This window comes from Diprion similis, chromosome 10 (assembly GCF_021155765.1).
Source record: "Diprion similis isolate iyDipSimi1 chromosome 10, iyDipSimi1.1, whole genome shotgun sequence".
Taxonomy (NCBI): domain Eukaryota; kingdom Metazoa; phylum Arthropoda; class Insecta; order Hymenoptera; family Diprionidae; genus Diprion; species Diprion similis.
In genome coordinates this window covers 22,438,802-22,462,829 of record NC_060114.1, presented here as the reverse complement: position 1 = coordinate 22,462,829, position 24,028 = coordinate 22,438,802, and the positions used below count along the sequence as shown (strand labels likewise).

At 39.4% G+C, this 24,028-nt stretch overlaps 1 protein-coding gene across 3 annotated transcripts in view; it reads right to left on the bottom strand.

Moving 5' to 3' along the window:
* The window catches only part of LOC124410825 (muscle calcium channel subunit alpha-1), a 60,949-nt gene that overhangs the window by 21,580 nt on the left and 15,341 nt on the right, over window positions 1–24,028 (bottom strand). For all 3 annotated transcript variants that reach the window (XR_006929626.1, XM_046889473.1, XM_046889474.1), the window contains exons 18-25: window positions 23,064–23,281; window positions 22,535–22,611; window positions 21,752–21,893; window positions 21,115–21,244; window positions 20,409–20,572; window positions 19,578–19,665; window positions 17,651–17,758; window positions 6,153–6,260 (exon numbers count right to left, since the gene is read on the bottom strand). Coding sequence is in view for 2 of the 3 variants with exons in the window: in XM_046889473.1 (XP_046745429.1) it covers window positions 6,153–6,260; window positions 17,651–17,758; window positions 19,578–19,665; window positions 20,409–20,572; window positions 21,115–21,244; window positions 21,752–21,893; window positions 22,535–22,611; window positions 23,064–23,281 (1,035 nt within the window). In the remaining variant the exon portion in view is untranslated. The remainder of the gene's footprint in view (window positions 1–6,152; window positions 6,261–17,650; window positions 17,759–19,577; window positions 19,666–20,408; window positions 20,573–21,114; window positions 21,245–21,751; window positions 21,894–22,534; window positions 22,612–23,063; window positions 23,282–24,028) is intronic.

The following is a 24,028-nucleotide window of genomic DNA, read 5'->3' as shown; positions in this document are numbered from 1 at the left end:
TTAAATGGAAAACTGCGTTCGGGAACCACTAAATATTAATATCAAGGCGTCTAATTACAACAGGCATCTTATTTCCTCTACCTACAACTATTAAACATGTGACCCACTCGTTGATTTTTTGTACCGGTCACTTCAACAGTCCTTGATATCCGAAGTAAGGTCTCTCAAGACAGAATCATAGCTTTGACCTCTATAACTTTCCTCAATTCAAAGCAGTTCCTTTAGTGACTGTAATATTCTGGTTTGCAGTGGTTTTTACAAAGATTTCGTATCCGGTAATAGTACACATATTGAAAAGAATGATAATTGGACGTCTGTAGTATTTGCTGGTAGTACAAGTGCATTTTGGCTGATTCAATAGCACATGAATGGTCGTTCTCGCTGGGCAAATATATACCTACATACATATACATACATACATACGTATAGCCAGTTCCATGAAGCTTGAAGATTACACTTTCGGTGAAAACATTGGCAGTCGTGCAGCAGGATTTTTCGTACGACTATGTTCAAAAGCTAACCACAATTACGCATGCAGGAGTATAGGTATAAATTATTTACGCCAGAGTGGAGATATTTATCATCTTGAGCAACAACGAATGAGTAAATTATATATTATGAGCTAGCCATAGCGTGCACCGTTCCTCCTCAAATTCTTCCCGATTATCCAGCTCACCGAGAGGGTACAAACAGGGTTGTATACCCTTTACAGGAATACGTGATTCTGCTCCGGTCTCCCCTATTCCAGGCTAGTATATTACACGTACACGATGTGGGTACACTTGAAATAACAAATTTGGCTTGGTGCTTGTCAGGTACAACAGTATTGTACGCATGTATGTACATACATACACAGTGTGTCGTGCGGGTATTTGTACGTTATACACAACGTAGTGCGTTCGAAAAAGTCGAATTTGACCCCGTAGCTTCAGCCGCTCAGAAATAGAAGCCGATAAGTATGTACACTTAGCTGACGATACGCCGTTTTGGTAATTTTCTGAGTAGGAATCATTCGTAAATCGATGGTGAGTATCTGTGAGTCAGTTATATATTTTCCTGAGTAATCAGTTTAATTGCAATTAGTAAAATAAAAATCAACATTTGTTTCTAGTCAACATGTTGAGACCGTTTGCAGAGGCATGATTGTCGCTAATCCAGCCTCTTCCTTGCCCGCTCGAGCATAACGGCTCATGGGGACGTATCCTATCGGGTATGACGGGGGTTGGTGGGATTATTATTATTTCATTCAGAAAATTCCAGAAACGGGGTTTCGACGGCTAACTGACAATGAGTACACGTTAGTGAAATAGGCCTGGCACCGGCAGCCTCTGATAACCTACAACACAAGCGCGGCAGCAGTGCGTCAAACCCACGGTCTTGTATACAGATCTGGAAACGATCCTAATTTTCTAGCGGTGGGGAAGCCTCTCATCCCGAGGCCAAATAAGTCGTTCTATCTATTCACCACGAAAAAATGGGATCAATAACGGTTATTTTATGCAAAATATTCAAATAATTCACCGAAATATTTTTACAATTACCTTTACTAATTAATAGGGGTAGATGAATACAGGTAATTGTATTCGACAAAATTTGCTTCTTATTAAAATTATTTAATTCTCGGTTAGGTTTCGGCATTGCCCTTTTATATCCATCTAGGACGGGAACTGTGGTCAGTGGCTTTTTGGCGGACACCGAAAATAATGTTACGGACGTTCACTTTGAAATAACCATATCTGTCAGCGCTTTCGGCGGCCAGAGTTCGAAGGTCAAAACTAGATGAAAATCAGATCCTGCTTCACCACGGCCACCGTTGCTAGATCTGTATACAAAACCGTGGTTGAACCGACTTCATGTCTGTTGTCCGTCAGCGCTGCTAACGATCCTTGGTAAAAATACGGTATAGGTAAATCAGTTCGGGTTTACAGGGACCTCATCGGACCCCATCCTCTTTGTCTGGTCTGCATCCGGAGATATTGATAGCTCTTATCCACGTGCATACGACCCAACCAAATCTCTATGAAGACCGGATACATTAGTATATTATGCACCTAGGGAGGGAAAGTAGGCTATTCCAAACTGCGTGCAAGATTGACACCCGAGCCGAAGGTGAGCCTTTTCACTCCCGTGTGACGTATACTAATTTTAATCCTCAAGGAGTTCTCTCGGTGTTCAACCATAGACATACCTTTAAGAAATGTCTATGTATTCAACCCACTGAAACTAGAGAGGGCGGGGGTAAACTTATGTAAAGAATAGTAGAGGATGTTAGGCACATGTGATTTTATCAAGTATTAATAGGTATATGCCGTATTAGTATGAAGCTTATATAGTAGCGGATTATCGCATTGAGGAGTTCGAATTTTCACGATTGCTTGTAGATCATAAAAAATAAGCGCCTACATGTATCTTTATGCGTGAATGTACGAGCTATACAATGTGATATATATGTGTATGTACATACATGAATAACTTTGATATTATACAAATTCTATTTTCTGGTTACAATTGTAATAAAATGGTTCAAGAGATGATGTTTGGCGGAGTACTATCGTGAGTCTCCTACTTAAAAACGAGTCCCACATGTCTCTTCAGTTGTTTTGAATTTCCGATTTACTGCTACTGACAAAATTACATATTTTTCGGTAAGTAATTAGAGCTTCTGCCATCAACGTTGTGGCTAGGCAAGGAACATTCAAAGTCACTAACTTCCATTATAGAAAAGTTGAAACACGTATGGAAGCTGACTAACGACATTGGAGGACAATACGTCCAGCATATTGTGTAGTAGATTCCACGTAATGCATACAATGCACTTGATTGAAATTCCTTCAAATTCATACAATTTATCAGACTCCTGTTTGTTAAACGAAGTAAAATATATGTGCGCTTACGTTAGCGAGCGCGGTCAATAGGCAGAAGAACTTGTAAGATAACACGTGGATTGAGCCGATGCGTTTACCACTGATAATACCGGCGTTCATTGATTATCGTGTACCACTACTATAATGTTATTGGGCGTCAGGTGCACAAGTAACCATTATGCCATGTCACTGCGCAGCTCCGAATAACTGGCAGCGAATTTTCGATTTACTATTGTGTGATGTGAATGATTTGTGAGTGGATTCCGTAATACAAATTTTCCTGATGCTTGGTGTTATTCTACTAACGCAGTATTCGTGAACCAACGAAGTTATCTAAATACTATGTAGAGAGAGAGAGAGAGAGAGAGAGAGAGAGAGATAGAGATAGAGAGAAATAGATAAAAGAGGATAATGTTTGCGACACATATGCCTCCTTCACCCCGCCCATCTCCTAAATCTATATTTTTCCGAACGACACTTCCTCCAGCTGTTATTTATAGAGTATGCATATTCGCTCTTCGATGCGGTGCGGCTATATTTGTAGGCATCCAGTGACAAGCATACACGTGTGTATATTGTATATACAAATTTTACACGGTGTTATTTATATGTAAGTATTCAGTTTTTATTTTTATGATAATCGTAAAGTTAATCACTATATATTGCCCAAATTCCGGAAGCGTCTGAAAAATGCATTCTGCATGCACTAAGTCTATAATTGACAGATGAAATTTTAAAAAAATAAAAAACAGATATTGCTGATTGATATGTGAACAAGTAAAAAGGTATGAATATAGATAATGTACACTCTGTTGTAGAGCTAATGAAAGGAGCACGGAGGGGGGAGGGAAGAAAAAAGGGGCTGTGAGGCAATAGAACATTCAATCAAAAGATAATTGTCATGCAACTGGATCCAAGTCAACGTATAATACATATAGGTATATCTATATGCGTATATGGATAAACTACATAATACGGAACATTCTTTGCTCATTATTTATTTGACATTACAGGGCGTAGACGAGTAATGAGTATACGTATAGTGCCCGTATGCGTATTTAATAATGGTACATTTCGAGTATGTATGCCCGAGTAGAGTCGATTCTGATCCCACCGCTGGAGGTTGACACTGGTTGGTCCAGCCATTGTGGCGTGTATTATCCAATGGGCGTATGTTGAAAACCAGCGCTACCAACCTTCCACTTCGAATTAAAGGAGAGGGGGGGGGGGCAGAGTCGACCTTACTCAGGTGTAATATATTTTTACCCCGTGCCTAGAGCTACGCTTAAGATTTTCCTGCACCATGGAATATATGAGGTACCGATTCAACAGGATAATCAATGGTTTTGAAATACGAGCAACGCTGTAGTATATGCATGCCTATTGATATACCTATATTATTCACATAATTGACACACGGATGGGAAATTTAGATCAATTTTGTGATTTGGCAGTTGTTTCATACTTTGACGTGGTATTTGTGTAACTTCATTCCCTCGCATGACACGGAGAGGCTGCATGATTGACGATTACAAGTTTTCACAAAATTCGGTACCTTCGATTAACGATAAGATGTGACTGAACGTTACAGCATATAGACATGGAAGCTAGGGGCCTACTGCCCGAAAAGTGTGGAAGAACAGATGGAAACAGCAACACGATATCCTAAAGTAATTTTTCGCTTTCCAAGTCAGGAGCGTAGCGTGGTAAATTCAGTGTCTGCGTTTGTAATAGAAATGGAATTTCAAGTTGGTTTCGTATTCTCAAAGACTGCATATTGTGTTTATTATAGTATAACATTATAATTTATTACAATATATTTTATTATAATATGGGTCAGAATATTGGACTGGCTCTCTTCATGCCTATAAGATACTCGAGGGACTCAAAATATTAACCACGATTGATAAAATCCGGCCATAATTTCGTACACAATCGGTATAGAATATAGTATGACGATATGACACGTCTGCAGAGTACTGTATACATCGATTGGCCCTAATAAAATTCACTTAAATTTGGAAAGGGCGATTATGAATGACCAAACTCTGGCACGACGGTGATAATTCACGTAACTCAACGGATCCCGGTGATAAAATAGTTAAATCCTGTGTATAAGCATAGAAGATAATTGTTTTATCGTCGCGGTCCGTAGAGTTACTTGGATTGTAATCGTCACACCAAAGTTGAGTATTTCATAATCACTAATCAGCCTCTCTTAAAGTTGAATGATTTTTGTTAGGGACCATCGACATGATATGTCTGTAATGTCATAGTATTTGGACGTCATTTGCTTATGATTCAAACATAGAATTTCTCGCTGGATTCAAAAGTATCATTACAGATTTGAGTCATTTCGGAAGCTATTTATAAGGAATCAAAAGCGATAGGCTTTCCGTTAATCCTAAGTTGAAAATTGAAAGGATCTTTTGTTCCTCAAGTGAATGCAGGTTTTCCATTCTAAACTATACGTTTCGTCGATCACGATATCCCACCTTACGAGTCATAACAAACTGCATGGACAAAGTTGTTGTGCCTGCGACTTAGTCTGCAAAATTGACAATATCGTGAAATAAAAATTTTATATGCGGACATATATTTTCAGTTGATTATCAGAACTCTGAACACTCATTGACCGTTAGTAATAATATGTCTTATTTGTATTTATCTTGAATCCTCGCCAATGTCAAAACAAAGTATTTCGAAATAATGCGCCTCATATATTTCACAGAAGCATCAGATTGAATTATCAGATTTATTGATATATTCAATACTTACGTCCATATTATAATAACTATTTAACTGTAAGTTGAATCTCTAGTAATAGCCGGCTCCCCGCCAACTCCAGTATAAACTTCAATCTATCGGTAGGAAATGGACTTCTCAATAATCAAAATTCATCCGTGTAATTCGCTTTTACTACTCATTCAAATTCTTCAAATTCATCAAAGGTACCTCGAGAAAACTTCCAATCACTAGTAGCTCCAAAAAATTTTGAGTACACGTTGGTCCTTGGCCGTAAGGCCAATTACCTGAAGAGCGGGCTGGCTTGAATGGCCGCTCAATACAATGCACGAATAAAAGGCGTTACGCGTACTCCCTGTAACGAGTTAACGAAGCTTATACTTGATGCGCGCAAATATGCCGGTTAATTCTTTGCCGAACCACGCCAAAGCACGAATACGACTGCCCCGTTTGTAGGTCCCCTGCAAGGGTCGGGACGAAAAGGAGATGGTTGTGGTAGTAATGGTGGTTGAGTGTGGAATTTAATTTTCTATTTTGTTTTACCTTAAAAAGTTGCACCCCGATAACAGCAAACATGAACTGTAGGAGATAGGTGACCAACATAATGTTGCCAATAGTTTTAATGGCAACAATCACGCATTTCACTACGTACTTTACGTAGTTCAGGTATCAGGGCAGGTGGGCAGGTGGTCAGAGCGGTCAGATCAGGCAAGACGGAGCGATGATTGAAACAAGAACAGGTAGCGTTAGTAATTTATACATGTGTTTACACATAAAATAACGTGTAGCATATACATATGTTCTATTCCTTCGTACAAGTACCTATATTTCTGTAATACGTATGTGTGTGGTTGGATGTATATGCATTATGCATATATGTATATTGTACATATATTCAGTATACATGATACTATACGAATATTATATATGAATATTTTGCATATATACCCAGAAAAAGTGGTAGAAGTTAGCGAGATGAACGACTGCGTTCCATGCGCGAGATTTTTCAGCTTCTCAGGTCGATCGGCTACCCAAAAACTTAAGCTATCAAGCGCGGTTCGTGGAGTTTATGCTCGGGTTTATGTAAGCGTTGCGAACTGTTTTAGTTCCAGCACATCTCAAATAATATTGATGTAGTGATTTCAGAAAACTGTAATATCGATTCGTCATCTGCCGCTGAAGATTTTTGTAACTCGTGCCCGGTTTAGACTAAGTTGGGCCCGGATTTTGACGTTGACGTGTATATTTCCAACTATCCAAGTCCACGTACCTCATGAAACATGAAAAATGACTCGACACATTTTCATTTGAGGCAGAAATAAAGAAATCGCTCGGTTTCTACGAAATCGCAATAGTGAATTCGTAGAATTCATGCCATTTCTTTATTTCTGCGTTAAGAGAATATGAATTGGAGTGTTTTTGATCAGCATTGTGTATAGAATGGGGCTGTTGAGCCTACTTTCGTTTTTGAAATACGTGGACTTCGATATTTGGAGATATACCCATACGTCAACGTCGAATTGGACTAAGGCACCTCCTTAAGACGAAATATCGCCGCTGCTGTACGATCTCACCGACCAATATAGAGTTGGATGATCTCGCGCGTGCGCAAGTCCATCACTCAGCCTGCTAAGTTTCACCACTCCTCTCGGGTATATATATAATATATATTATAAATACGCACACATACACACACACACACCTATTATAAGCATTATTATTCTGAAATCATCGCACGCAATATTTGCCTCTTTCTGCAGAAAAAACATGCACGCACCCACGCACGCACGTAGGTAGGCAGTATAAATGATACAATATTTCACACGATATACTCGCACGCATTCATTTACCGCACGTGTTGTATGTAAGTGAGGTTTTATGAGGCGCGGATTTATTCGTACTATGCTAGGCTAGTGTTCAATAAAATCTTGTTGCAGTATGCGGTAGTATATGTCTGACGAGTACAAAACAATGTCGTTCAGTTTAAATGTTGGCAGACGGAGCACGATGTCCTTGTCTGTGAATGAAAATAGTACTCTCGCCACGATGGGTGAAAGCAAGGTTAAAAGTCTCCAGCAATTTTGATGGCCATAATCAAAACGCGTAATATTTTTGAATCTAGTTTCGTATTTCTCACGGATTACACCCGGGTGAAACGTTCTCGCGAGAGACCTCGATATCCCGATGCATTGAAGGCTGGCGTGAAACCATTGTGATCCGTTTAAAAATATATCGCCCCTCCTATTCAGTGCCACGGAAGATAGAGTTTCAGTTATACTTGTTCATTATCCATTAGATGTCGTTGATAGATCATCGCTCCGTAATTAGATTTAGCAATGCAAGGAAGGTCGCTAAAGGGGGACGGGGGCAGCTACCCTCTCCGGGAGAATTTTTCATTCGAAAAAATTTAGATAGAAAAATGAGAATGAAATGAAAACAGTGTCATTTGAAAATGGCGCTAAAAACATAGACTGAGAGAAAAACGTGGTTGACTTAAACAAAAACTGATTGACTGAACTAAACTCGGCGATGATGGGCGGGGAAACGCCGTTTCGGTTAAAACAATCAAAAGTATGATCATTTAGGATGGGTTAGCTAGAATTGAATGAAACAGATGTCCATTCAGACCAACGATAAGTTATGTTTGGGATAAAGAAATGCTCAGGTCAAGTAAGGTCATGTTTTGTTAGAATATTACTATAAATTTCGGTTGACAGGAGTGAATGGATTGTTTAAGGAAACTCTGACAATCGTTTGGAGTGGTTCTGATCGAGAGCGAAAAATAAAAAAAAATTAAAAAAAAATCAGCGTAATTACAATTGGCACGTATTTCACACATACAAGCTACTCATAATTGATCGCAAAACAAAAAAAAAAGCTTCTTTAATTCCTGAAAAAACGCCGCAACATTTTTGATCGGGATTCGAACAGGGGACCGCTCGCAAATAATACCTTATACATTATCCAATCGCACATCTGTAACCACGACGCCAAACTATCGCACAGACTTTCGATTAACTTTCTTTCCCTTAATTAGGTTGCAATGTATACTTCTCCCGACGATAAGAAGTTAATGCGAGGTTACATTAGGAGACTTTGTAGACAAATTTTAGGACATCATCGGTACTTCAACAATCTCAAAGCAGTGAAATAACGGATGAAACAATTCAGTTAGCGAATGAAGTACTTCCAATCAACAAAATATACCTATTCGACATAAGTGTTTCGTCGGTGTGACGAATACCACATTATTTTGAGTCGACCGACTATCATGTTACGTTATCAAAACTTACGATTGAGCAAATTCCAGTCGATTTTGATAAAAAACGAATATGTATCCGAAACAATGCTACTTAGCGGATTGTTCCTTTGGGATTCGATAATTTATGAGTATTATAATCCAACGGAGTCGGGAATGCAGATACATAAAAATAATTTAGTTTCATTCAATAAATTCACAGTAAAAAAGGACTTGTATTTTTTAGTAATTGACGCATGATTATATGGTGTCGTTCCACGTAGGGCCAGATCGCCGAAATCCGGAATGACGGAACCGAACGGAACGCAAACGAAAACTAGCAGATTTTCGAATCCGTTCCGAATCTTGAAAAAATCCTGCCGTCTCATATGCCAAAATTATACGGAACGACGAAACGGAGCAGAATTCATATTTGCGCTATTCGGCTTCACATGCCTGTTTAGATAAGGCTTTTGTGTCATTACATGTATGTATATAAGTGATTGATTTGAATTATTAAAATTACGTGTAACTTATTAGTTTAGATTGATTGATATTTAATACATTGAATGTATTTAAAATACTTCCGTAATAGAATAACAAAATAAAATGTGCAACAGCATTCTGCCTTCTATACGTATATGTCTGCGTATGCAACGACAATAGTCGCCGACATTTTTTGCAATATATCGAGAAATCGGGAAAAAAAATTAAAAACACAGTACGTACAATTGAGAGCATAATTGTTGTTAAACTTTGTGATTTTCTCAGTTACTCATTGGTCCACGATGTGTAATATTCAAAGCATATGATATTCAGAGAACCTCCTTAGCGTCAGATGCTCAGGCTATGCGGGGGGATCGGTGTTGGGAGTAAAAATCAGTAACGCTAACGTGACAGTTAAAGAGTTAACGTTATAACGGCGTTATTATACCATCGATGTCGAGATTAATGTATAACGTAGGTACTGGCATACGTATGATTCTGATTCGTGTATGCTGGATGCACGGTGCTGGGCCGATTATTGTTGTTGTTGTTGTCCTTGTCATCGTCGTCGTCATCATGATTACTCTTATCAATATCGTCATTGCCATCATTATCATTATTATTATCATTATTATCATTATCGTCGTGATTGTCATCAGTATCGTAGGTGGGGCGGTATTATACCGATCTTCACCCGTGACAGAACAATTCTGTTAGTAGCAAAGTTTATACAGTCCAGACGACCGATATCAATTTTACACGCAAGTCACTTTGGGAAAGAATCATGATTTCGTGGGCTCATGTTCAAGTAGTCTTTTTCGCCGGTGACTTTTGAAATTTCACCACTCGCACCGTCGCAATTCACACCCCTTTATTTTATATAGTGTACGCGTGCGCATGTATACCTACAATGTACTTTGAACTCTCCGACTGTAATAGGTTCGATATACATACATATACAGTTATACATGTGTATATATATCGCATGTTGAGCTGATGTATTACTTATATCTCACTGACGTATTTTTGAATTTCGTTTCTTTAATGCTAGTAACAAGTTTTGTTAATATTGGCACACCACAGCAACATTTTATTTGGAAATAAAACATGCGTTCTTGCACACAACGAGGACAGTAGGCTGAAATTCTTTAGATCAAGTTGGTTGTATATATATTTGGGGTAGTCACCGTCAACTTGAACGGGTCCTGTCCCTCAAACTCTTATATTTACCCATCGATTTATTGTAGTATTTTATCCACTGTAAGAAGTTTTCGTGAATTATTGTAAATATTTTTCAGCCTCCGGTTCGGAGTTACCCAGTTTTGTCTTTTTGATATTCAATTTTGAAATACGATCGATTGAAAAAAATTTAAACGTCAAAAAGTCAAAATGCGGAAGCTCCGAAACGGGGGCTGAAAAAAATCTATGGTAATTCACTAATTTTTCTTACAGTGGGTCAAATACCGCGATAAAACGATGGATAAATCTAAGAGGGTAAGGATCAGGACCCGTTCGTGTTGACGTGGACTACCTCACATGTATGTACAATATCCATATTGGGTATTCCACGTAATTCCGACTTTCTCCTGTACATCACCCTTACCTAATATCGACTTTTTTTATTGAATCGTACTACCCCGATAAAACACCGATGAATCATTTTGGATTCTTCGGTAACTGAGAGTGATCTTAGGATACTTCTTTTTTCTTATAATTTTACAATTTTCACACATTTTAACCGGTTTAATTTTGCAATGGGATGATTATTGGAAAAATTTGAGAATGTTTCGTGTTTTTAGAAAATGATTTTTTTTTTACGTTAAATATTGCCCGATTTCTGAGGAACTGACGCGATCTGTCCGTGAAAACCTGTTGTTGAACGTCACTTATACCTCCAATATTTGATTTATATCTAACATATAGCGCGTGTCGGATGTTTCATCAGGCAAAATTGGTCCGAAATTTCGTACTAGTTGTTGTTATAAAGTTGCTGCAGGATTTGAATTGTTATAATTCCCTGGGCTGAACGCCTCACGTTCCGAGATCCGAGATTTCGAAATATTGGTTTATAATTAGTTGTAGTTTCCTGGGCCACCGGTAACTTTGAACAAGGGGGAAAGATTCTTTGGTGAAAAATGCGTAACTTTTTTATCCTCGACTACCTGAAATATATAGTCATTTCACCACTAGACGAAATGATTACGTAACTAAGTTCGAAAATATTACAGGTAGCGGTTCGCTGACAAATCGAAAGTTCATAACTGCAGTAGAATTTTTCTGAAGTTGTTCTGCTTTACAAAGCAGAAATCGGAGAATCGAAACGATGACGTATCGAATAACGTAAGTTTGAATCACATGGACTCGCATGTGATTTTTCGTTTTCCCCTCTCTATCCCGCTGTATTATATCTTCCGACATATTACGGAGTTTAAAAACTGATTCCTTTGGAACATACGGCGATTACGCGGGAGAGAATTGCAGGAACAAGATTTTCCTTCGGCTGGCTTTCGCGTGGCTATCTTATAATAGTTAAAACCCTGTCTATCTACTTCGCGCGATTACCTTATTATATTTCCTTACAGCGCACATTTGATGTGCTTTATAGTGTATACATGACATACAAAGTCTACACTGTACTTCTTGTACTGTAACAATAGACAAATTATTAGGTAATGTTCAATGTGCGCTGGCACATACAGTCCGAACTCTCAATAAGACCTTTCCCGCAGCTTCTCGCCACATTTTTCCCCCAATCGGGCGACAGGTCCTATTGAGAGGTCCCGGCGCGAAGAAAGAGAGAGACGGAAAACTAATGAGCTGGTGAAGAGGGCAGAGTGGGAGTACCTCATTTCCTAGAAAAACTCTTGCGCTTGGGGACCTGGACGGACTTATAGAGAGGTCAGATTATACCCACATAATAAATAAGCGGATCTCTTGCGTGAGGTTTTGAGGAGTTTTAATGTTCTGCTGAATGATTTTTCTAACAGCGCAGAATCCATCAAATGGTAACATATTTCTGATTGCGTCCGATGTCTACCCTGATTTAGGCGTGTTTCATAATTTAACTTTAAAGTGGCCGAGAATAGTTTTATCATGGCAGCAGAGTTGAAATGACGTCTAACGTTTCTATCGCAATGCGGGACATGTCGATTCAGAATAATGAGTCACCGATCACAACATCGCGTCGTTATAGAAAAATCGACCGCTTATGCAATTCACGACGCGAATGAATGCCGAACTTGGCAACTTTACAGAGCTGGAAAAAGTTGCGAAACACATCTAATGAATGGACATTATTCGTTGGCGATAATAAGTAAAATTTATTTTTACGAATTATTTCATTGATCCCAGCGTCGTACCGGCTCCTCCGTTACTATAATGAGCTCCGGACCTGAAAAAATTGCCAGTCACTGGCACTGTCTGTTCACCATAAATTCACGGTTTATGGTATACCTCAGATATATTCCTATACGTACACATTATGGAAATGGAGTACGTATAGTGCACGGACATATTTCATCTCACAATTTCGTACATGACTGCACATCAGATTTACTGATAATACACATAGGCATACAGGATGCATCGCAGAAACTTATCTGTTGCATTGACATTTATGTTTATAAGGGCCTTTCAAATATTACGTCACGCTTTTTTATACTCATATTGAACCCCCCTCCCCCCCTCCCCCGCTGCCCTCACTCTTTGGCCAATTGAAAATTTCTTAATATTATGACCGATAATGTTAATTATCCGCTCAAAAAACAAATAGTACGCATATAAAAGCGTAAGTGGTCACACTACGAGTGTACCCCCCTCCCCCGTCGGAAGTCGTCGAAATAAAGCTAACAATCCGTGCAATTATTTTCGACAGTAACTCATGAATTTCTTTTCCAATATCGTACATCGAGGGCGAGAAAAATAATGAACATGATCGAAAGCCAAGATGGGAGTGAAAAAAAGGTCAAAATTAAAAAAAAAATATATATGAAAAATGGAAAAAAATGCTAATTTTTTCCGAGGTCTCCCAGTTACCCGTTGATCTAGGTATTAGCTGTTTGTATCCAAAATATGTGTTCCTTTTGCACAACATACGGTTATTTGTGTAGGGTCATACATAGAACAATCTGCATATCAACTCATATCGACATTGTATGTCTCCTTCGTAAGCCTTGGAATGTTTTGATAATAATTTATTTGCATCTCTTCGTTTTTCAGATATTCACCGGGAGCGATTGATATATGGTTCACCCTGTATGTACATTAGGTTGCCCTTGGAATAGGCTTATTAGAATCTCCCCCCCCCCCCCCCCCCTCCCAAATCTGTTCAAAAGAAAAAGAAAGACACCGGCTTTGAGGGCGAGCTCATGAAAATAGGGAAACGCCCATTTCAGGGTTCATCCTAATATATACACACGGTTACTCTCTGCGTTCACGAAGCGTTCACGCAGAGCTGCATTGACATTGTTTATAGTGAAGCCATAAATTTTCACCGAGCTAACCGGAGAAAGGACCAAAATCGTCCTAAGCCATCGATTATGATCCTGGTACGTATAGCTTCGAACGCAGTTTTGTGATGTTGATAATGGCATGAACCTGCATTTCCGTATATGCGGTTACAGATGCTGTGCATGATGAATCGTAGAATTCCGAAAAAATAGCCAGCATTGAATATCGAGTTATTTTATTTTAATCAAAAATTGGAAAAATACAATTTTTACTACCAATACTTGCGGTGACTTTTATTATTCAATATTATGAGGTGTTATGAAAACTCGTCAGAAAATCTACATTTAATGTTATCCTGACCTTAACGTAATACAATTGGATAAAATAATAAACAAATATATATTTTATATAAATGAATGATATTTCTGAGCTGTGTTTTACTTTTACTCATGAGCAGCATATTGCGTCATATCGGTAGTCGAGAAAAAGGGAGTTAAATCTTCAATTTGCTTTCTTCTTAGCCTTCTCTGATTTCTCTCTCCGCCCGTAGAGGATAAATTTTAAGGAGTTAAATCTGGTTGGAATTTTTCGAAATATTTTGGATTTTTTACTTTTCGACGGATTCTCAAAATATAGTACTTCAAAAATATTCTCCGAAAATTTCAAGTCAATCCGTTCAAAATTGAGGGAGTTATAGGCGTTTATAGGTAGGTTCCGCAAACTGGTCGCAACAAGTAATAATTTAGCAGCCGCACGCTGTAAACAATGGTCGCTTCTACCCATGTACACGAGTAAGGCGTTATGTAGAGTATAGAGTTAGAATGAAAATTCTTGGCCTCGGATTAACAGGTGCCCGAAAATTCTGCGGTCCAATGGACAGGCCAAAATTCTTCTACCAATCCAGGGTCGATGCTATATTGAAAAACATTGACGATCGCGTTACAAATATTTCCGACATAATTTTATTATATAAAAGAAATGAAATCGAGCATGCAGTCACAAAGTAATGGCGTACGACCGACTGAATTGACTGTTTTTCATTTCATTATTTGGAGTTTCTTCTATTAATTATCGGACACCATACTGAGAAAGTCCTTGATATTGTAGTGAAAAGTTTGTTTTGCAAGGCATGCGAGATACGGCACGCGAAAAAAATACTATTGAAATCTTCGCAGAGTGATATGAATCACATAAATCCATGTGTTTACCAAATTAACAAGGACCCACGGGGAAACTGGAGATGGGCGCCACCGTCGAAGTTGGCTTGTCAAGGTGCCAAGGTCACCTTGGATTTTTGGACTTTTTTTTTAATCGTTTGGTGGCGTTTGGTAGTCCAATTTCCAGGTTTGTTGGTGCATACTTTTCGCTTCAGTACCTAAGGGGCCATTCATTAATTACGTAAGGACGATTTTGGCCGTTTCTCCCCCCCCCCCCCCCCGCCCACCCCATGTAAGGACACGTAAGATTTCTCGGACCCCTCCTCCCCTTTCTTACGTAAGATTTTACCTGGAATTTCCCTAAGAAGCGTTAAATAGTTGAATGTTGTTAGAAAAGGTTCAGTTACACTAAAACACGTCATTATTTGATATAAATCAAAGATTTTTATTTTTATTCTGAATAATTATTCAGTATTTGGAAGAGTAATAAAATATTACGTAAGATGGCTTTTACGCCCCCCCCCCCCCCCCCCCCCCCGAGATAAGGTCATGTAGAGATTTTTTAAACCCCCCCTCCCTCTCTGAACCTTTACGTAATTAATGAATGGCCCCTAAAAACAATAGTCGATCGGACTCTACTCCCTTGTCCAATTAGTAAAATTACTCGTATCTGCCGACAAATATCCATCTTTCATCAACATATTAATTTAGTCCACTACTGTGGCCGAGTACGTAGGGGAGAGCGGAACTTCGAATTTTGAAAAAATTATGCACCACCAAATCTCGAAACTGGATGACCAAGCACCACCAAACGATTCCAAAAACAAAATTTGCAAAAAGTAGGGGGGCTGACTTCACGCTGAAATTTTGTTTTTCGAATTTGGAAAAAACTATTTTCCACCAAACCTCTAAAGTGGACTTCCAAACACCAGCAAACGACCGTGAAACAATTTAAAAAAACAAGTCCAAAAATCCAAGGTGGGGGGGGCAACTTCGCATAAGTGGAGAACTTGCTTCGTATAACCGTGAATATAAGGCTCCAACACCCGATGCTTAGGAAGCAATCAATCCGATTTACGACGATCCTACCAATGACAATTTACGAAAAGATGCAGAGGTGGTTTCACACAAAACGAAATCGAAAGTTATAACCAGCTCATCTGGAAGATAAGCCCAAAGATTATTTCGAGTGGGTCCATCTCAGTCAGTGAATATAGCTGCCTATGTCGCTGCCTGTCTATTCCAAAGAAGGATCCAATGAAGGAAACACTCAGACACGCGACGGAAGAAGATGAGGAAGAATGCTTCGAAGTCAGCAGCTCATTCGAATTCTGGAGGCTGCTACCTCTGCAGAAGGCTCATTGTTATAGGCCTCGCATGGATGATACGAAATTTTCACGACCACTTTGTACTGCGGTCATTTTTTCTAAAATCAATATTTTAATGAATCCTTCGATCGAGTACTAGATAAATTCATACAAAAACTAAATTCCTTTGATTTTTTTCTTTCGTATGATTTGTTTCCGAGCAGCAGTGGTAATCGCGAAGGACGTTTCTCGAACAACGGTCTCCACAATCCATTGTGTCTACCACATTCATAAATATTTTACAATAAATGAAATTGTGAAAGAAATCGAAATCATACTCTTCAAAGTGAAAAAAAAAAATAATGATTGAAAACCTTCACACGTTTTCCCAGAAGAAATCACCGAAAACTCCTCTCTTTCCCGACCACAAGCTAGATGTAACCCCTTAAAATCTGGCGCATCCTACCGACTTCCAAAACTAGACAAATCTATTTCAGGACAAATACGACGACATTTAACTGAGGGTTCTTTCGATTTGGGGAAAACAATGCCGGTGGTGGTAAAGGTATTCATACGGATGCACAGATAAATGTATAATACACGAACTCTAAGGGCCTAGCATGATATATAGCAGACCTGTACACGTATACTAGGTCTAACGTCATACGGGTATATAGGGAGAAGCGAGACGGATTTTGGATTTAAATAATGAATCCATTACACCTTATGTAACATAGTATATGCGTACGAGATGTAACATACATAGAACAAATCCGTGAATGGGAGCGAGGCGTGGGGTGTTGAATGTTGTTGGATTTTATTGCACGCAGCTTGGTCGCACAGAATTTCCGACTAACTGACCGATTTATTAGATAAAAATCAGGAATCATACATGTACCCATGAATTAGCTGCTGTATTTTAATTAATAGTGTTATAGTCACTACACTAATTCAGAGTTCCCTATCGGTGTTTTGCTGAACGTTGAATGAAATCTGAAGCTGCCGAATAAAAAACGAAATCCGAACAAAGTGTCGGATCAGGATCGGATATCGCTGTCGTAGCCAAAACAGTGAATCAACTCTCCAAATACCGCGGCAAGCTTCAGACGTTTCGTTGTCAGTGTCAAAAATAAAATCTTGAATGGTCTTTGTACAATTTGCATTACTGATCAGTTTGTGCGTAAGTACACCCATAGGTACACGTGCATAATACGGACGGTAACATTCGTTTGGCAGTTGCAGGTTGTTGGAAATTAAATTCAAGGAAAAGAAAAAGGTCGAAAAAAATGGAAAACAACGTTATGAGGTGAGGGTAATAAAAAATTTAAAAAAAAATAAGAAAAAACGGTACATTAGGATGAAACGTAGTTCGAATTGATATTGGGCCTGCAGGGCGTATCCTACCTTGAATAGTTGAACACCAATGACGGCGAACACGAACTGCAGTAGGCTGGTGACGAGGACTATGTTTCCGATAGTCTTAACAGCTACGATGACGCATTGAACTACGTGCTGACGTCAACATGAACAAATCTCAATATAAAGTTCTGCATAACAATTTGATGGCGTACGGAACGTGTGCGGGTACCAAAGTGTAAAGGCACCTTGTATAATATCGTTATAAGCCACTCGAGTTAAACTGAGGAACGCGCGTATATTCGAATCGTATATTTTACAATTGCTATTATTGTTCTTGTTGTTGTTATTGTCGTTGTCCCTCATGTTTTTACTTCGGAAGGTGGACTTATAGTAATGGAAATAATATACATATTATCATTGTCACATTGAGTGTGCGAGCAGTTCGTGAACTCAGCTATCGCTTGTCTATCCGTGGTCCAGCAGGCGTCTGTCCTGGCCTATAGGCATACACTGAAACCCCGATTCTGTCACTCCTTCATTTTTTCAATTCCTTCGCTGGTTGACGGTCACCGGCAGAGTCAACGCATGGTAGGGAATCAGCTTATTTATGGGCGTATTTAGTGGTCAGTGGAGAACAAAGCTTACACCGGGAATATTTCCATTTAAACTAGGTTCAACGGGCGGACGAAATCGGGGTTCCAGTGTAGGTACAGAAAAAATTTATACTGTACACAGATCCTTACGATAGGTATGCAGAGAAACGTGCCCTTTTTCTAATCCACCAAATACGCGCAGTTCAAGTAAAGTCTGCGGCGTTTTGTTGCGTTTTCTTTCAAGAATTCACGTATTAATTAATGTCTTTTTTGGTGTAATCAGGTTCGTTTAGTGATATACGAGCTTTAGGGGGCCACGCTCTCTATTTTACTGCCGAGGCCGAGGCAACAAAAAGAAGAAGGACCGTGCAATGCGAGGCCAAAATCACATTCTACAACTTTTTCTAAATCCATTGATTACCATAGACGTTCCACTTTCGTCTTTCGTTCGTTTCGTGTTCCATAATAGGCAGTTATCGATGAATATTGTAGAATTTTTTACTACACAAGTAAGCATCTAGAAGCCCGTAGAGTGAAAAATTAACCATTTTCAAATGACAAAATAGATAAAAACGCAAATAGACAATGCTTTGGTCTTAGCTGCAATAAAAATGGAATTCATCAGAAATTGTACATCAATAGTCCGTACACAGTTTCCTGTATAAAACATCTATATACATAGGTAGGTATGTATCGTCTTACTACCAATGTTCGAACATACCGTGACTTTTCGTGGATGCGGCACAGCGGATCCCCTAGATCGTACCAACGCAGCCCTGCCTGTGATGGTGGGATATAGGGAATCCGATGTGCCACATCCACGAAAAGTCACGGTATAATATGCTACTTGTGTAACGCTGCAGATACTTGCATTGATATAATTTCATTCGTCTTTCATTGCTATGTAAGTCAAGTAAGTAAGTGTCAAGTAAAGTAAAAATGTGCTGCATTTGACGCCTCTTTATTTCGAATGAATAGAGATTTCTCTAATAAACCCTGTCCTGGCCAGACCACAAATGAAAAGAAAATTTGAAAACTCGAAATCGTGAAACTATTAAAAAAAAATTATTTGTACAGAAATCAACTCGACAAATACATACGCACGAATACCACTGGGGGTATTTGAATTTTACCGGCAGCATATTTGACAGCTATAGGAGGTTCGATAGATTTTTTTACGTTATTTCCGCCAAAACCCAATACATTATCATATCTGCACAAAGATATGATGTAGTGAAAACAGGCGTGGATGCCTATCTTATCGAATAATACGCACGTGACGGTCGTGAATTGTTTTAGTCTGACGAAAAAACCGTTGAGCAGTCGGAGGATAATATTATTATACGGATAATAAGCGAGAACGATCGGTGGTAACATACCTTTAGTCCTTTGGCACGGTTTATGGCGCGTAGAGGTCTCAGTACTCGGAGTACCCGAAAAATCTTCAACACTGCCATAGCAGGGGGTCTGCAAGGAAAAAAAGGAAAAACATACACACAGTGTACCGCTATTATTATTCAAAATATAAATAAGCAAACGATTGGTTCGGTCAGAAGTTATAAATTTGACATTGCAGAGTGGAGAGGCCACCGCATAGAACGATACTTCGTCAAAGATCTCGCAGGGACTGCGAAGGTTCTGAAAGATTGGTGTTTGTTTCGTGTTTAATGTATAGTACGTTTTATCGACTTTTACGAGAATATTTCGGAATCATCCAATCATAGTTCGGGTTATACCGTGAAAAAAAATTCATTAGCCCGGAAATCAGAAATTAACTGGACAGGTTTAAGTGTCCTAGATAAATTCGTAGATCATTGAAACAGAATAAGCAACTTGTATATTAGGTTGTAGTCAAGACCTTGGGGGTGTTTGCACCCCGTACGTATGCCTATGTTATATATCGTGAATTTATGGTCAACAATGAAGGTCGAGTGCGCGTGCGTCGACACATGCCCAGATTTTAAACAAGTAAACGCAAGTTGGTGCAAGTTAGTGCGTGCTAAGAACTGCTGCCAACCTGTTCGAAAAAATAGGTTTCAGACCAAGTTGGCAATAGTTTGTGTGTGTGACGTACGCTGAACTATTTGAACTCGTGTCACGTGTTTGTGCACTTGTTGTCGCATGCGCACCCTACCTTCCATATTGACAATAAATTAACGATATAGTATCTGACTTCGCTACACTTCTGATATCCATACATCTTCACCTACAGGTACATAGACGAGATGGAGACACAGACGACGAGCAGGTCCAGGAGATTGAACGCAGACCGGCAGAATGCCCCCTCGTGAATCACGAATCCGTAAGAGATCATTTTCAGGCAGATTTCAACCGCAAACACAGTTGTGAAGAAATTATCGAAACTCTTCAGGATCTGCAAAAAAATATTGTACAGATATTAATGTACTAGTACTTAGCCCTCTGCAATGGACAGTGAGAGCATTCCGTTAAAATGACGTTTTGTATCTTTCATGGACTATCTGATTGGCCGAAATCATAACAATCACAGAACTGATTAAATACGGCACACATGATGCAGAAACAGAGAGGCTATCATCCTACTGTTTTCCTTTCCGTCTTCCTGCTTTTTGTCCGGGAGGTTCTCTCCAGTTACTATACACACACGCACGTATGCATACATACGCACGCACGCACACGCACCACTCAAACACGCACCACTCAAACACGCACACCAGCCTTCGCAAAACTATTGAATCTACAAGGATAATTGGATAACAGGAATTGAGCGGACACCATGACTTACAGGTGTCTACAAAGTTCATTTATATAAGTATATTGATTTTAACACGGATATCCATTTACATTCGCTGGTTCTGATTTAAGCAGTCATTCACTGATGCATTCACTATACGTCATATTATCCACACACTAATTGCGGTTGTTGTTATATATTACGTTATTGCGGTCCGTTTCTGCAGACAGCGGATCCTCGGCGGCAAGCATTGCTGATGATATCAAAATGCAGGCCAGTATTATATTCCCGAAATAAGTGTGGTTGCACAGCCAGTGGCAAAAGACCCGGAATCTGGAAAAATACGAACAGAGTAGGTTTAAGAGATATTTGTTTTGGATATCAGCAGCTGATAGCGAGATCAAGACAGAATTTCAAAACGTGGGAAACAATTTCTGCAACTCTTTTTCTAATATGTTTGTTGAAAAAATTATTTTTTTTTCAACTTAGCTTGTGCACGTATTCACTGTCCGTCACCTTTGCTGAATGGTTTTTTAGCGAATCAAGAATTGGAGACTTCCGAATGATATAATACGAAATCAGCTGTTCATGTCCAAAATACATCTTCTCGTTTTTGAAATATTCACCGGTGGGGATAACAACTGATCACCCTGCATAGCCCATGTAAAAAAGGTCTTTCTAAGGGGCTTTTTGCATGGAATGACCCGGTATAGACCGCTTCATTGAGGTGACTTAATTACGCTTTGCAGTACAGCTACAGGATGCGGGCCTCTTCCGTGTGAGACGGGTGACCACTTTATCAAATACTTGAGGGATATTGCCAAAATTGTTCTATCTTACCTGTTTGTTTGCGAGAATATAAAGAAGGCGGAGCCAGCTGGAATCGGCTGTTTTTTAGTCGCCATGTTGAACTCGGACATCCGACGAGGCCGTGCTGTAACACCCTCTCCTGTCCCACCTTTTTGAAACATACGTAAGCGCTCTAGTCGTAAATGTACTATGACTAGTGATGATGAATTATAATATTAGTGCATGGGGTGTACAAAACACTTATAAAGGTTACAATTGGAGTTACATGATAATTATTCATCGTGGTATTCTAAAGGCAAATGGGGACGAGGCAATTTTGGAAACCTAAAACCCTGCACCTGGTATGTTTGTAGTGTGGTCTACTACGATTTATTCAACATGCACAGCAATCGACATAGCTGGCCTGGATTCGCTTAGAATCCACCTCTGTAGGTATAACTCCCAGTAAAGCCTTCCAATCAAGAAATGAATGAATGATTGCTGTTGAGACCAGTTAATCCTATAGCCATGGCCATATTACGTTTAATCCGGATCCGGTTACTAGGTAAAATGGGAGCATCGACTGCACTCGTGTCTAACAACAATCAAATGAACCTGTATTTTCATATAGCTCTGTTCCGACATACTTGATCTTATCGCGCAGATGAAAGGGAAGAAAATCTGTGGACAATAGGTATATTGCTACAAGTGTAGGAAGTGGGCGATTTCGGAGTGGAGTTGGCGTCACAAGCCGAAGGCGTCCAACCAGGTGCAATGTGTGAAAACTGAAACATCTACGTTGTATCAAATATATTGGAGATGTATTGTTCTCACCTCCTATATCTTCGTCCTCTGACTCCATTTCTAATCGCATCTTGGTACGGCTGTTGGAATCTTCTCCCTTCTCTGAACTATGCAGAACGACACAGTAATTATTTTTAAACTTAACGGATGATCAGAAAAAGATATACATATTATACCGTGATATTACGTGGATCCACGCCGCAAGGGACCCCTAATTATAGGAAATTCAGGGTACACATACACCCTGATGAGAGCGTCAAGGTTGAAATTTTTAGATTGAAAGAACCAATACCGCGCGGCATATATCGCCCCGGCGAGTGTCCCCCCATTGCATATAATCGTGTGTTTTGACGTATAAAAAATGGGGTAATACCATGAAATCTGAATTCAATATCTTAACAGCTTCTTATAAACTTCAAATACCAAAATATAATTGGATATTTGACAAAGACTTTTTCAGTAAGGCCTAACATTGGCATTTGGTATTTGAAATGTAGCAAATGGATCATACTTCGTCAGCTGTACCACGCCAGCTAACGGAACGGTATCAACAACTCACGTTTCTGTATCCAATGCGGCTTCATAGTCTTCAATCGTCTCATTCGGATCTTGTTCAGTTTCTTCGTCCGCGTCGTCTTCCTCTTCTTCCTCCTGCTCCTCCTCCATATCTTCGTCATCTTCATCCTCGATACCGCTACCATTCTCCCCATCTTCAGCTTCATCGTCGCTACCGTGATCTCGTATCAATGAGCCGCTACGGGATTTATTTTTCTCAGCCTGAAATTATTGTAGGTGAATAATGATGTTGTACACAACCCCCCCCCCCCCCCCTCAATCCCCTCATTTTATATATCCCGGATTGAAATGACAGGGTATGAGCACATCCTTATAATATATATCTATCAATATGTATAGGTCGACGCTGACGATGCATGTAATATTCGTGTAAGATACTGTTGGACGATTTAGTCCCTTAACCTGAAATCAAGTGGATCTGCAATTGCACGGAGATACTGTTACTGTTTGAGATACTGTAGATACTGTTTGAGTTCTACAGTATCTAGTACTATCAGACTTGTTTTCGCAGAAGACGCTATGCAAAATTCTATAGTGATTCCACCCCTCAGCGTTTAATGCTAAAATTTTTCACCATACGATGTTGTCCAAGCTGCTTATTCTCCGTTGCAACATAGCTGTCTATCATCGGAGACTATACGTACAGCTGCTATTTGTGCTTCTGCGCACATGGTTAACCCGAGTACACTCGATTCTGACTCCTCTAGTTGCAGCAAATCAGGTTGACAACAACAACGTGTACCCACGTCAATGCCTACGGTCTTGTGCACAAGTTTAAAACGTGATTCGGTAATAGTATCCTCCGTTGGAAAAATAACAAATCTCATCAGGACCAATCGCAAATCCGCTGCAGGTATTTTTCGTTTTTACCACGGAGGATAAAGTTATAGAATAAATCCTCTGGGAACGCTGCCGGTTTTCCGTATCAGCAGGAAGGGAAGAGAGGTG